Below are 13,647 nucleotides of genomic sequence, written 5' to 3' on the forward strand. Positions count from 1 at the left end.
TAAAATGCTCTTTTTAACCCTAGGAAACTGCCTGAGAGACCTAAACAAAACCCTAAACCACAAAGCTTGTCCATACCCTAAACACAGACCTGATACCCACATAAGAATACCAAAACATTCCCATTCAAACTTTGCTTAATCTTTAACCCAGTAAGGTGGGCCCTAGTCCCTAGTCATATACATGAACACCTAACACCCAAAACCCCTGTTCCTGTGCATTAACCTCCTCACCTTCAGCCCCTCTACTAAGCCTTAACTTTAGGCCCGTCATCCCTTGGGACAGGGCAGGAACCATGAGGTTGCTCTGCAGTCATGGCACTCAAAGCTGAATGTGAGGGGCCATGGATCTCATCAGATTGTGGGCCACAAGGAGGAGACAGGGGAGAATGCTCTGATGAGCTCAGCTCTGCCTCAGGAAGTCCTGCACCAGCAGGAGCAATGTGACTGTGGCAGTGACGGTAAGGTCACTTCTGTCCCTGCAGAAGATAGGGCAGCAGCAGGAACATGTCACAGAAAGGGACTGAGAGGTCACTTCTGTCTGTAGGTGGCAGGTCACCCTTGACTTAGAGCTGGGATCGGTACTTTTCGGCTGACATCTGCCAGTGGCCCTGGTAGGCCAGCAAAAGGCACCTGGCTGGCATGCTGACTGTGGGATCCCCTCTGCCTACATACCCAGGAGGACCCATGCAGAAAGAAGGCCCACATATGGGTTGTCCTGTCCCTTCTGCTTGAGTCCATGACTGGACAGCAGCAGGCCCATGGCTTGGAAGATGCTGGTGCGGTGACTTCTGTCTGGTTGGCTGACAGGCCGCAAGGAGCCTGATGGATTGGGATGCCTACTTTAGGAGGGGGTTCCACCCTGATGGAGCTTTCTTTTGTAGTAGAAAAGAGTAGGAGAGAAAAAACTGCCACAAAGTGCACTTTGGAATGTTGGTGCTGGCCACGAGGAGGAAGAACTGTCCCTCAGAGTGTTGTGCTGCGTTGCCAGAGGTCACCCAAAGAGCGTCTGTGATCAGAGCATGGCTTTGTGTGAGAAGGAGCAGCTGGGGAGGGTTGATGAGACACTGGTGAAATGATGGAAATGCTGGGATGAGAGCAAGGTGGTGAACAGAGACGGGTGTCTACAGTCCTCAAAGAAATAGGTGAAAGTCATCAAAGTCAACAAAGTGCTCTGCCGGGCACTGCCCAGCCCAGCCCGGCCCCTGCCCACCTCTCCCCACCACCCTGCCCTCTCTCCAGCCCAGCCCAGCCCAGCAGCCCAGGCTGGGCTGGCCCCAGGGCAATGCCCTCCACAGGCTGCTGCAGGGCTCTGGGCACGGCCACCCCAGCCCCAGCCCCTCACAAGGCACCGCAGCTGCTGGGACAAAGTGTGGTGGTTTTACTCAGGTGGGCAGCCGAGCTCCACCACAACCGCTCTCTCACTGCCCCTCTCCTCAAAGAGGAAGGGGGAGAAAATACAACACAGAGAACTCGAGGTTTGAGATGAGAAAGGTTTAATTAAATGGAAAGGGAATGGGGAGGAAAAAAAAAAAACGAAACAAAAGAAACAATCAGTCCGCGCGGGAGCACGGAGAGAGGGAAAAAAAAATTATTCTCTACTTCCCATCAACGAGCGGTGTTCAGCCACGTCCTGGGAAGCAGGACGGCTGCGCTCGCGTCAGGCAGCACCCTGGGGTGTCACCAAGTGACGTCACAATGGGTGCCCACCCAGCCCAGGCGCGTGTCACAGTGGCACCCATTGTGACGTCACTTGGTGACACCCCAGGGCTCCGCCTTATAAGAGCGCAGCCGTGGCTCGGACCCTCAGTGTCGGTGCACGGCAGTGACGGACAGGGCAGGAGCACAGGGCCTTCGAGGAGTCCCCGAGCATAGCCCACGTCCCACAATGCCGCAACCGCCCGCCCGGAGGAGATGCCGGTTTCTCCTTGTGAGCTCTCCCACTCCAAAGGCTGCTTCTGAAGGGGATGAGGAGGGAGGCATGCCCCCCAGGCAGCCCAGGCTGGCCTGGCAGGAGACCTGGTCTTCTAGGGGCAGCAACTGGCCAGCAGAGGACAGCTTGCTGGCAGAGGACAGCACCCCAGTCGAGGCCTTTTTCCCGGAAGAGGACAGCAGCCTGGCAGAGGCCATTTTGCTGGCAGAGGCCATTGCTCAGGCAGCGGGCAGCAGCCAGGTAGAGGAGAGCCAGGACGACGTACAGTGGCTGGATCCCAGTGAGTCAGGGTCTTCGGGATGGGGTGGGGAGGGTTGGGGACACAGAGACCCCTGCCTGACTCCAGGACTCCTTCCCTGGGTAAAGCGGCGCTTGGGCTGACGGGGCCGAGCTTCCTCCGCAGCACCACAGAATGCCAGGACGCTTTGGGCTGGGGGGGACCTCGGCGATCACGATGCTTCCCCCCAGCCCAGGCTGCCCAAAGCCCACCCAGCCTGGCCGTGGGCAGTGCCAGGGAGGGGGCACCACAGCCTGCGCCAAGGCCTCACTGCCCTGGGCGTGAAGGAGAGAAATCCCTGCCTGTCCGAAAGAAACCTGCCCTCTTTGAGGTTAAGGCCGTCACCCCTTGTCCTGTCGCTGCAGTCCATGATGAAGATCCCCCCCCAGCTTTCCTGGAGGCCCCTTTGGGCACGGGGAGGCCGCAGCGAGGTCCCCCCGCAGCCTTCTCCAGGCTCCACAAGCCCAGCTCCCTCAGCCTCTCTTCCCAGCGGAGCTGCTGCAGCCTCTGGGCATCCCCGCGGCCTCCCCACGGCCTTCTGGGGCTGGGGCCCTTCCTCTCCTCACCCCTGCATTCAGCCCCTCTCTGCAGCACTCTTTGCTTTCCTCCTTTCCAGGTAAGGCATGGAAACTGTGCAGAGACAAGGCCGTGGAATTCATCAGGGCGTATGTCAGAGGCACAGAAAAGGTAATGGCAGCCGCTTGCATCACAGCTGTGCTCCTGGCGCTGCCCTCCAGGGGTCCCACACAGCCCCAGACCCCTCAAGGCTTTGGTCCTGCTGGCCGTGGGTGTCCCCCTAATGCTCTGTTGGTGTCTTTGTGGCTGCCAGGACGACGAGGAGCAGAAGATGCTGTTCCTCAGCAAAATCTGCGATCTGTGCACATGTGTCACAGAGAGGGGTGTGCCGCTGAACTTGCATGGCTTCTGCAGCAAACATAAGCTGGTGGAGAACATCATGGTGAGAGGATGCGCAGCGGGTTGGGGAAGGGGCAAGGCCCCCCGGCACCAGCCCCCTGGGAGGCGAGGGCTGGGGCAGCGCTGGCTCTGCTGCTGCTGGGTGCCGGCGGCTCCAAGGTCTCATCCTGCTTGTGCTCTGCAGGCGCTGCTGGAAAAGGAGCCCATGGACAGCTTGCGCACAGCATTCCGGCAGAAGGCCATGGAGACTGTCGCCCTCCTCAGGTGCGTGCCCAGCCCCTGGTGGCAATGTCCTGGTGGCCCTGAAGCTGGCAGGGAGGCTGCCCGTCCCTCCCAGGGATGCCTGGCCAAGGTCCGTGTCCTCCTTCATAAGCCTCGAGGCACTGCGTCCAACAGGCTCCTCTCTCTCTCTCCTTCAGCAACACCATACCGACAGCACTGCGTGGCAAAAAGAAGAGACTCCTGCTTGTGTGCTGCAAGAGCATCTTCTTTCTGCCTCCCGTGTCAGATGTGCCAGAGACAGGAGTGCTCTACACCGAGGTATGTGCTGGGTGAGGTACCGGCACCCCCAGTCCTGCTGAGCTGCTGCCTTGCTTCCCCGTGCTGACACAACCAGAGACCAGTGCAGGGCCGGGGCCCAGATTTGCTTTCCCAGCCTCACCCCTTCCCCTTCCCCGACCTGATCTTGTGCTGCAGGAGGTCTGCACACAGCAGCTTTTTAGCCCCAAAGCCACCCCTGAACTCCCGAGGGGCTCAGAGCCAGCTCCTGGGGGTGAGGAGGGCCACAGAAATAATTCGATGCTCTTCTGTCCTCCCTGCAGACTATGAAAGCCATGGACACCATGCTGGCGGCCTTCGTACGCAACTTCCCCATCGCCAGTTTCAGCACAGAGTTGGAGAATATGTTGAAGGTTTGGCATTTGCAAAGAATTTCCAAAGAATCCTCTCAGGTCTCATTTGCAGACCACTGTCAACCCAGCAACTTCTCTCCTCGCAGGCGCTGCTGCACTTTGCCCACTCCAAAAACCCAGCTGTGCGTGAGAGAGCTGTGAGGATGATTGAGAGGCTGGGTGATTTCATCCTCTTGTATTTTGAGGCCGAGGTAAGGCACAAGGAACCCTCCACCCTTTCCTGCATCCCAGAGCATCCTGCCACTCAGGGGTGCCTGTGAGGCAAGCCTCGATGCACGTGAGTGCCTCAGAACCGTGAATCGAGGGTCTTCGTCCCTTCTTCGCCCCTGCTCTTCCCTTCCCAGGCTGTGCTCTCTCAGGGACCGGCTCTGCCTCCACTAAGCCCTTTGTCTCTCCTCCCTTCCTCACCCAGATCACAGATGACTATGAAAACTATAGCGATGATGAGCCCACAGAGCCCTACATCCCCATCCTGGGACAGCTGCTGGGCATCCTCTTCATTTTCACCAGTGACAAAGATTCCATCAGATTCACAGCTTTAGAAACTCTTTCTCACATATACAAAATCATCAGAAAAGGAAGAGGTAAGAAGGTGTGGTGGGCAGCGTCCGTCTGCACACAAACATCTACTGATTTGTCTACTTGTTTTCCCCGAGTTTAGTGGGGACTGTTAGTGTTAGGTTAGAGGTTGGACTCGATGATCTTGAGGTCTCTTCCAACCTAGAAATTCTGTGATTCTGTGAGTATTGTGAAGGATTGTTTTTGTGCTTGGTGGAGGCTGCTCACGGAATTCTGCCAGGTTCCCTGGCCTCCTCTGCTCCTCACAGCAGCTTCCCGCAGCATTCTGGCTATCGTTTTCCGCAGAAGCTAGACGCTCACCTGCCGTCCAGGAGCAGTTCTCTGCTGCTGTCCTTCCCAACCCTCCCCAGATCACCTACCACGCTGTTTTGTGGTGTCCCCCAGTCTAAGCCATCAATCGATGAGCACTTCCCAAACCGCATCTTCCCCGAGGAGTGAACAGCAGAGCCAGCCGTGCATCACCAGGGATGGTGACGCCCTCCAGAATGCTCCCTGACTGTTTGCTCCCTGCCGTCTTAAAGGCAGGTGTCAGGGGGCTTCCTGCACATCCTGACCCCGAGCAGAAGGGGGTCTGTGACACGCTGCTACCCCCACGGCACCCAACGCCATTGTTTCTCCTCCTTCTGCATCATCCCTGAGGTCCCTCTTGCTCCCAGCACTCCTCACCTTGTGCTTTACATCCCTGCCCACCACTCTCCTCGCCGGGGGTCTGAGCCTCCCTCCTCAGCCATTCCTAGTGAAAGTGCTTTTCACCATTTGGCAAGCTTGTTGGCAAAGATGCTCTTCCCTACTGACTCTTCGCTGTTTCCCCCTGTTTAGAATGCATATTGAGAGCGGACATGGTAAATTATGCAGTGAGACACAAGAAATTGGAGTATGCAAAACTTCCATTTTCTATAACATCAACTCCGTGTGAAATTGCCAAGGTAATGAGCTCTGGCCTTGCTGGGGATCTTGTCCGCAGCATCAGCAGGCATCTCGTGTGAGCAAAGGGGTCCAGAACCGGTGGGGCTGGCACGGCCTCACTCGCCCTGCTGAGAGGGTTCCTCTTGTCCCCAGGCTGGGGCTATGCGAAGGCTGCTCCCCTGTGTCCCGGCAGCAGCTCCAGCCCTCCTGGCCACCAGCAAGCCCTGGTTACCTGCAGGGCCAGCACTCTGGCCCCATATGCCCCATCCTCACCCCTTCCCCCGAGGGCCCTCTCTCCAGAGCTGCCCTTGCTGCTCAGCTAAGCAGCACCCTTGGGACACTCAGTGAGGCATGTCTTCGCTCCTCCTTCTTCCCACAGCGGTTTGGAGGACATCTCTTCCCTGCTGAGAGGCTGGACATCATCCTCACAGCCCTGGAAGCTTTACCAGACTCCAGCATCCATGACAAGCAGGGGGCCTGCAGCGTGCTGGACGCAGCCTTGGAGGACCCTTTCTACTGGCTGACAGATGTAAGTGGCCTGTGGCCATGGCCCTGCCCTTGAGCTCTTCCAGGCATGGTTCCTCTCTCCTTCCCTGCCTCCCTCCCTGCCTCCCTCGCACATCGGGGTCTCTTGGGCTCCAGAAGCCACCTGAAGCCAGCAGAGAGCAATGGAAGGGGCCAAAGTTTGAGTGGCAGCTGTGGCAATGGCTGCGGTCTGCTGGCAACACCATTCCCACTTTGTCCCCCAAGGTGCCAACAATCATGGAGCGCATCAGGAGAAACCTGGGCAGCATCCACACGGCATCGGCGCGGCAGTGCCTGGACTCCCTGCTTCTCAAGCTGACCAACATGATGTCCAGGGAAGAAGTTGAGAACCTGCTGCAGTTCTCTCCACCACGTGACAGGTCCTGGCCTTAACATCCTTGAGGGCTTGTTCCGCGTCGGGAGATGCACCTGGAGACTCTCTGCTTGCCACACCAATGGCAAAGAGCAGGACATCCCCAAGGAGCACAGCCCTCCTTCCCACCAATGTGTTCCAGCCCTACTGGGCCAGCCAGGGCTGCAGCAGCCCAGCTGTCCAAGGCAGCCCAGAGTCCCCCTGCCCCCAGGGAACACCAGCTCAGCCCCCTCCTGCCTGCCCAGGCTGGGCCCTCAGTGCTCCCCAAGTCACAGGGGCTGCAGGACAGCCTGGGTCCTCTGGGGCTGGCCCAGTTTGTGGCCCTGCGGCTGAGGCAGCCTCACTGACAGAGTATTCTGGGCTTGCAGCACTGACCTGGCCATGTGGGAGGTGATCCTGGCCATGCCGAGGACCTTGGAGAATGTTTTAAACATCGTGTTGCAAGGCATCCCGCTGTGCCAGTGGTGCAAGGAAGTCACCGAAGACACGTGCATCCGTCGCTTGGCTGTGAGTTCCCAGATGAAACCTTGCTCCCAGCAGGGCTACGTGTGCCCCTTCAGGCACACAGGCACAGCCCTGTGCCCATCTACCCCCAAACTGCCAGCTCCCGCAGGACGTACGGACACATGGTCCCTGGGGCCGGCAAGCCCCCGTAGCTCCCCGCGCCTGGTGCCTCTTTGGTGCCAGCTGGCGCTGCCCCATCCCTGCCCAAAGGTGGGAGAAGAGGCTGCAGGGAGCCCTGCAGGCCCTGCCAGGCTCTCACTGCTCTTTCTTGCAGTTGCTGGCCCATAATTACACTCATGAGTTTGGTAACCCAGTGCACCTCCTGAGCTACCTGAGGCACCCAAGACCAGAGATGCGCTTTTTGGTTCTGAAAGGGCTCTGCACCGTGTCAGAGAGCCCTAAGAAGGTGAGCGCGCCATCGTCAAGCAAAGCCATGTTGGCAGCCTGGGGCTTTGCTCTTCTGCCCTCCCGTCCCTCCCCGCTGCCAGGAAGCAAGGCAGGAGGCTGGTGCTCAGGAACCAGAGCCCTTTGCCCAGGGTGGTCTCTCACTGCCTCACGGAAGGGAAATGGTGTCTTTCCTACAGGCAAGGAAAATTCAGGTCTTGCTGCCAGACATCCTGGAGGCCCTGCAGGACACCAACACAGACGTGGTGCTGAAGGCCCTGCTTGTGCTGAGAAACGTGATGACTCATGTGGAGAGGAGGGAGGCCAGTGGCCCGGCTCTGCAGCTGGCTGAGAAGCTCCTGCCACTCTTTGACCACGTAAGTGTGCTGCGGGAGCCCGAGCCCTCAGCTGGGCCCCCTGTAACGAGGGCTGCCCTTCAGCCCGGCCCTGTGGGCAGCACTCAGGCAGGGCCTTCCCAGTCTCCTCGTCAGCCCAGGCGCTGGGGAGCTCTGCTTGGGCATGGCTGGTGCGGCTGGTGGCGAAAGTGGGGTGGCTGGCGGGCAGCCTGCGATGGCAACCGATTGCGTTGCCCTTCACGGGCACCAGGCCTTGCAGCTGCCCCTGAGCAGCTCCTCTGGGAAGGATCCAGCACTGAAGCATCTCACAGTGCTGGGAGCTCCCTTCACATCGGCCACGCTAATGCTGAAATTCCTCCTGTCCTCCTCCCTGCCAGGCGTCCAGCCAGGTGCAGGAGCACTCCATCTGCCTCTTCCAAGCCGTGGTGGAGGCTGTGCTGCGGCAAAGGAAGAAGGAAATGAAGAGGACGGTGCACAGGAGCCTTCTCCCACTCTACTTTCACATGAGAGACCAGAGTGAGAGTGTAGCAAAGGTACAGATCTCAGAGCTGAGCAGTTATGTGGGCAAGGGTGTGCTGATGCCACAGGGTTGCTGTGGGGGATCTCTGGCCGGCAGCATGAGCTGCCTCCGATGGTGGCTGTCCCGTGGCCTTGCCTTGGCCACTGAACCCAGTGCACGCTGCCCCCCACCACAGCCTCCCATAACGCGCTGGGAAAGGCTCGCAGCCCTGCCAAGAGGAGGGGACAGAGGGTCTCCTTCCCAAGGCTGTGCTGCTACCTCCCAACCTCTGCTGCTCCGCAGGCCTCTGGGGAAGCTCTCGCCGTGGCTGCAGAGTTTCTGCGATGCAAGGAGCTGAAGCGCTTGGCCCAGACAGAACAGACGTGGAGGATCGGGGAGTGCTTGGTAAGGACCCAACTTGGTTTGCCCCAGCTGGGCAAACGCGCCCGGCCAGAGCCCGCTGCCTGCAGCCGCATCCTCGCTCCCTTCCTGCCAGCACAGAGCCCCAGGGGGCTCTTCTGGAGGCCCCTCTGCCCTCCCTGCCCCCAGGATGCTGGAGGAGACCCTGGAGAGGGTGTGCAAGCCCCGTGACCCTGCGTTCTCTCTCTCTCCAGCTGCAGCAGGACAGAGGCAGAGTAGAAGAATACCTGCAGCAGAGCCAGTCCTACCTGAAGGCCACTCAGACCCTTTTGCGACTTGAGGCCGTCAGATTCATTGGTGAGCCCAGCCCCTGGGTCCCTCTTGGGGCAGCCTTTGGCAGCCCCAGGCACTGCCCTGTTGCCCCCAGAGCCCCCCGACTGGGCCCTTGCTCCAGGGTGCAGGAGGGGGCACAGCCTGGCTGGCCAGGCCAGGGGCTGCGCTGCTGGGAGCGTGCTGGGGAGAGGGGCTCTGATGGGATCTCTGTGTCTAGGTCTTGCTGCGCGCTACTGCGAGGACCAGAGCAAGAAGAAGCTGAATGAAATCCTCAGCGGTGAGTGAGGGCAGTGGGGGGTGTGCTAGGGCTGGGGGGACAGCGGCAGAGGCCCCCGTGCCTTGCCCTGCTCCAGGGAAATGCTTCGGGGCGGAGGAGCAATGCAGCCATAGGAATGAGGGAGAGGAGACGGGGTAGCCTGTGGTGTCAGGGAATGGCCTCCCAGCCTGGAGCTGGGCAGTGCCGCTGAAAGGGTTGAGTGTCCCTGAGGAAGAGTCAGGGGAAAGGGCAGTAAGGCTGACAGAAGGTGGGAGCCTGTTGTAGAGCACGCAACCAGGACGAAGAGGGAGATGAGACAGCCTACAAGCAGCTAGGAGCAGGGTCACGATTGCTAGCCCTTGCTCTCATGGGGAAGCACAATAGCGAGAGGAAAGAGTCCAGGAGATTCCTGGAGTGTGTGAATCCTCCCAAGGGATGGAGGCAGGTGGTGAGGGAACCAGCTTGTGAAGGTGCCCCACTTGACCTGTGGTGCGCAGGTGGGGAAGGACTGGTGGCTGCATTTGGGACATTGCTGAGCAGCAGCTTTCAACGGATTCCTTTGTCCCTCCTGCTCCTCCTGGCCTGGGGAAGAGTCGAGTGGGGCTGGCATGCTCTGCAGGGGATGCCTGGGGATCTCTGCAAGGAGTGGGTTTTCATCTCTGCTCTTCTTTCTTTTGCAGTCCTCCAGCCTTCAGAGGAAGACCCGGAACCCATGGTCCGTTCCCTGGCAGTTGAAACCACCGTGAATCTGACGTCAAGGCATAAGGCAATGTCAGGACGGAGATTTCCACTGCCGTGTTGCCGCTAGCCCCGCAGCAGTCCTCAAAAGAGCAATATATATTTTAATAGAACTAGGTTGTTGTCTCGTTATTCCAGCAGCTCCTTCACAGTGACTCGGTGCCATGACGCTGAGCTAACTTGGAGGCCACCAAGGACCCTGAGAAGTTCCCTCTGTTCCCCTGAGAAGGCAACTTCCTTGTGAGGGGAACAGAGGGCCCTATTTGTTAGCCTGACCCTACCCGTAGGGAAGTCTGCTGCCTCCCTGGGGCTAGGGTCATGGACGTTGCCAGAAAGCTTCCCAACCTGGTTTTCCCCTCTGATTACTATCGTCTTTTGATAGTCCAGGCCGGCAGTGATAATACTGAAGATAGAAGCCTGAAGACTATCAAGCGGGACTTTAGGGGACTGGGACGGGTAGTGGATGGAGTGGGAGTTCAGGTGGTGTTTTTGTCCACCCCTACAGTGGCAGGGAGGGGTACAGAGAGGACTCACGACTCACTGGGATCCAGCAACTGCAACTCCTTCTTGCTGTCCTCTGTCAAACCTCTGTTCTCTACCACTAAGCTGTCCTCTGCTGGTCTCCTGTCCTCTGCCAGGCTGCTGTCCTCTACCGGGCTGCTGCCCTTTGACAGCAAGCTGTCCTCTGCTGGGCTTCTGTCCTCTGCCGGCAAAATGTCCTCTACCGAGGTGCTGTCCTCTGCCAGCAAGCTGTCCTCTGCTGGCCGGTTGCTGCCCTCAGAAGACCAGGTCTCCTGCCAGGCCAGCCTGGGCTGCCTGGGGGGCATGCCTCCCTCCTCATCAGATTCAGAAGGAGCCTCTGGAGTGGGAGAGTTCTCAAATAGAAAACGGAGGCTCCTTCGGGCAGGCGTGGGCTATGCTCGGGGACTCCTCGAAGGCCCAGTGCTCCTGCCCTGTCCGTCACTGCCGTGCACCGACGCTGAGGGTCCGAGCCACAGCTGCAGTCATATAAGGCGGACCCCTGGGGTGTCACCAAGGGAGGTCACCAAGGGTCCCATGTGACACGTGCCTGGGCTGGATGGGCCCCACCGGGCGCTGTAAGTTCGTGGGCGACACCAAGCTGGGCAAGGGGATCTGGACAGGCTGGATCAACGGGCCGCATCCAGCTGCGTGGCATTCAAGGCCAAATGCTGGGTTCCACACTTGGAATCATACAATATCCTGAGTTGGAAGGGGGCAGACCTGAAGGGATGAAAGACACGGTCTCCCGATGCCTCTTGAGCAGAAGGCCTTTATTGCCATTTTTCTCTGCTACATATACTTTCCCCGTAACCACATGCGCTGTCCACGCGCCCGAATCAGTCATACAATTCATTAGAGACCCTCAGCCACGCGCCTCAAGCCAGCCAGCAATTGACCACTGCGCAAAGCTCATCTTTAATGCTGTAGCCAAGTTAATTTATCTCCACCTTGTTCAAGTTTTTGTTACTAATGCCTAGTAAAAAAAGGGGCTTTAGGGCTTCGGGGCGACTACTTAAAGGATCAGGGGCACAGGTTGTGTTTGCCTCTGTCCTTCCGATAGGGGGGATCGATGCTGACTGTTGCAGGAAGCACGGCCGAAAGCACGACAGACACCAGTAGAGTCAGATCATGCTCCATTTTATTGCCCGAATAGCCTAACTTTTATAGAGAACTTAACAGGGGTGGACAGTGTTTCACACAAGGTTATTGGTCAAAAGCACTCAGACAAACAACTGCAAGAAAACAACCCCACTTGCAAGAAAACAACCTCCTTGTGATTAGCAGTCACATAGACCTTGTCCTTGAAGCCAGCTACTGGTAACAATATTTTTCTGAGTTCCTCAATTGGGCGATGTGGGAACACTGTCATGGGAACTTCTCATAGTTGCCCTGGTAGCTTGGTTTGCTCAGCTACAGCAAGCCATGGGATTTTTGCTGTTTCAAGAAATCCCTCAACAGCTGACAAGCAGACTCATCACATTAACACGTAGCTTCGGGACTGGTGCAACTGGTAGAACTTTGGGCTTGCTGATCATGGGAGGGTCTATGTGACACTGGCCTGCTACCACCAGATGAGATGCGCCTCCCTGTAGTGGTTTTACCTGGCAAGGTTTTGGTAGCACGGGGCCATAGGAGTGGCTTTTGTGAGAAGGATCTGGAAGCTGCCCCATGTTTGCTAAGGGCCCCTCTGCTGACCAGAGCTGAGCCAATAAGTCACAGAATCACAGAATTTCTAGGTTGGAAGAGACCTCAAGATCATCGAGTCCAACCTCTGACCTAACGCCAACAGTCCCCACTAAACCATATCCCTAAGCTCTACATCTAAACGTCTTTTAAAGACTTCCAGGGATGGTGACTCCACCACTTCCCTGGGCAGCCTGTTCCAGTGTCTAACAACCCTTTCGGTAAAGAAGTTCTTCCTAAGATCCAACCTAAAACTCCCCTGGCGCAACTTTAGCCCATTCCTCCTCATCCTGTCATCAGGCACGTGGGAGAACAGGCCAACCCCCACCTCACTACAGCCTCCTTTAAGGTATCTGTAGAGAGCGATAAGGTCGCCCCGAGCCTCCTCTTCTCCAGGCTGAACAAGCCCAGCTCCCTCAGCCGCTCCTCATAGGACTTGCTCTCCAGGCCCCTCACCAGCTTTGTCGCCCTTCTCTGGACCCGCTCAAGCACCTCCATGTCCTTCTTGTAGCGAGGGACCCAAAACTGAACACAGTACTCGAGGTGCGGCCTCACCAGAGCCGAGTACAGCCCCCCGTAGCCACCCATAGCCCCCCGTAGCCCCCAATAGCCCCCCATAGCACCCTAGAGCCCCCTATAGCCCCCTATAGCCCCCCTAGCCCCATATAGCCCCCTGTAGCCCCCCGCAGCCCCCTATAGCTCCCCGCCGCCCCCCCCCACCCCCCCCAATTCTCCCTCCACCCCCCCTTATCCCGCTCCTCACGTTCCGGTCCACGATGTCCCGGCCCTGGCTGGCCAAGCTGCTGCCGTAGGCGGCGGCCAGGCTGGACACGGGCTCGGCCAGGAAGGCGGCGGCGGGGGGGGGCAGGCGGGATGCGGAGGACGCCGGGGGGGCCGCCGGGGGGGCCCCGTAGGCCCGGGCCGGGCCGTGGGGGGGGGGGGCGGCCCCGCCGCTGGTGTCGTCGAAGAGCGGCCGCGGCTCCGCCATCCGCGGAGGGGCCGGGCCCGGGCCGCGGCGCTTGGGGGCTGCGGGGAGAGGAGAGGGGGGGTCAGGGGGGGCCGGGGGGGGTCGGGGGAGGGGGGGGGCGCCGGGGGGTCCGCACCGAGCCCCGCCGCCGCTCCCGGGGGCTCCATGGCGCTTCCGCTTCCGGTCACGTGAGGAGCGCGGGAGGAAGCTGTTGGCGGAGCGGCGGGGCGGGGCCGGAAGTGGCGGTTGCCATGGGGACGGGCGCGCGGGGCCGTGACGTCAGCAAGGGTGTGATGTCAGCAAGGCCACCGTGCCACCAAGGTGATGACGTCACCAAGGCCACCACGTCACCAAAGCCATGATGGCAACCAAAGCCATGACGTCACCAAGGCCACCATGTCCCCAGGGCCACCACGTCCCCATTGCCCCCATGGCCCCATAGCCCCCACGGCCCCATATCCACCATGTTCCCAGCGCCATCTTATCCCCAAGGCCACCACGTCCCCAAGGCCGCACGGTGGCCGTGGTGGCCCTAGGGCTGTCCCTGAGGTGTCGTGGCCATTTCCTGGCCACGGCGGCCATCTTGTCCCCAAGGCCACCACGTCCCCAGGGCTACCACTTCCCCAAGA

The 13,647-nt window shown here is 59.2% G+C and overlaps 1 protein-coding gene across 1 annotated transcript in view; it reads right to left on the bottom strand.

Moving 5' to 3' along the window:
- Nucleotides 1–13,449, bottom strand: part of LOC113840937 (latent-transforming growth factor beta-binding protein 4-like) — a 187,013-nt gene extending 173,564 nt beyond the window's left edge. The window contains exons 1-2 of the mRNA XM_072029963.1: nt 13,155–13,449; nt 12,815–13,077 (exon numbers count right to left, since the gene is read on the bottom strand). Coding sequence (XP_071886064.1) covers nt 12,815–13,077; nt 13,155–13,185 — 294 coding nt within the window. The 5' untranslated portion in view covers nt 13,186–13,449. The remainder of the gene's footprint in view (nt 1–12,814; nt 13,078–13,154) is intronic.
- Between the last annotated feature and the right edge of the window lie 198 nt (nt 13,450–13,647).

Source organism: Anas platyrhynchos, chromosome 33 (genome assembly GCF_047663525.1).
Source record: "Anas platyrhynchos isolate ZD024472 breed Pekin duck chromosome 33, IASCAAS_PekinDuck_T2T, whole genome shotgun sequence".
NCBI lineage: Eukaryota > Metazoa > Chordata > Aves > Anseriformes > Anatidae > Anas > Anas platyrhynchos.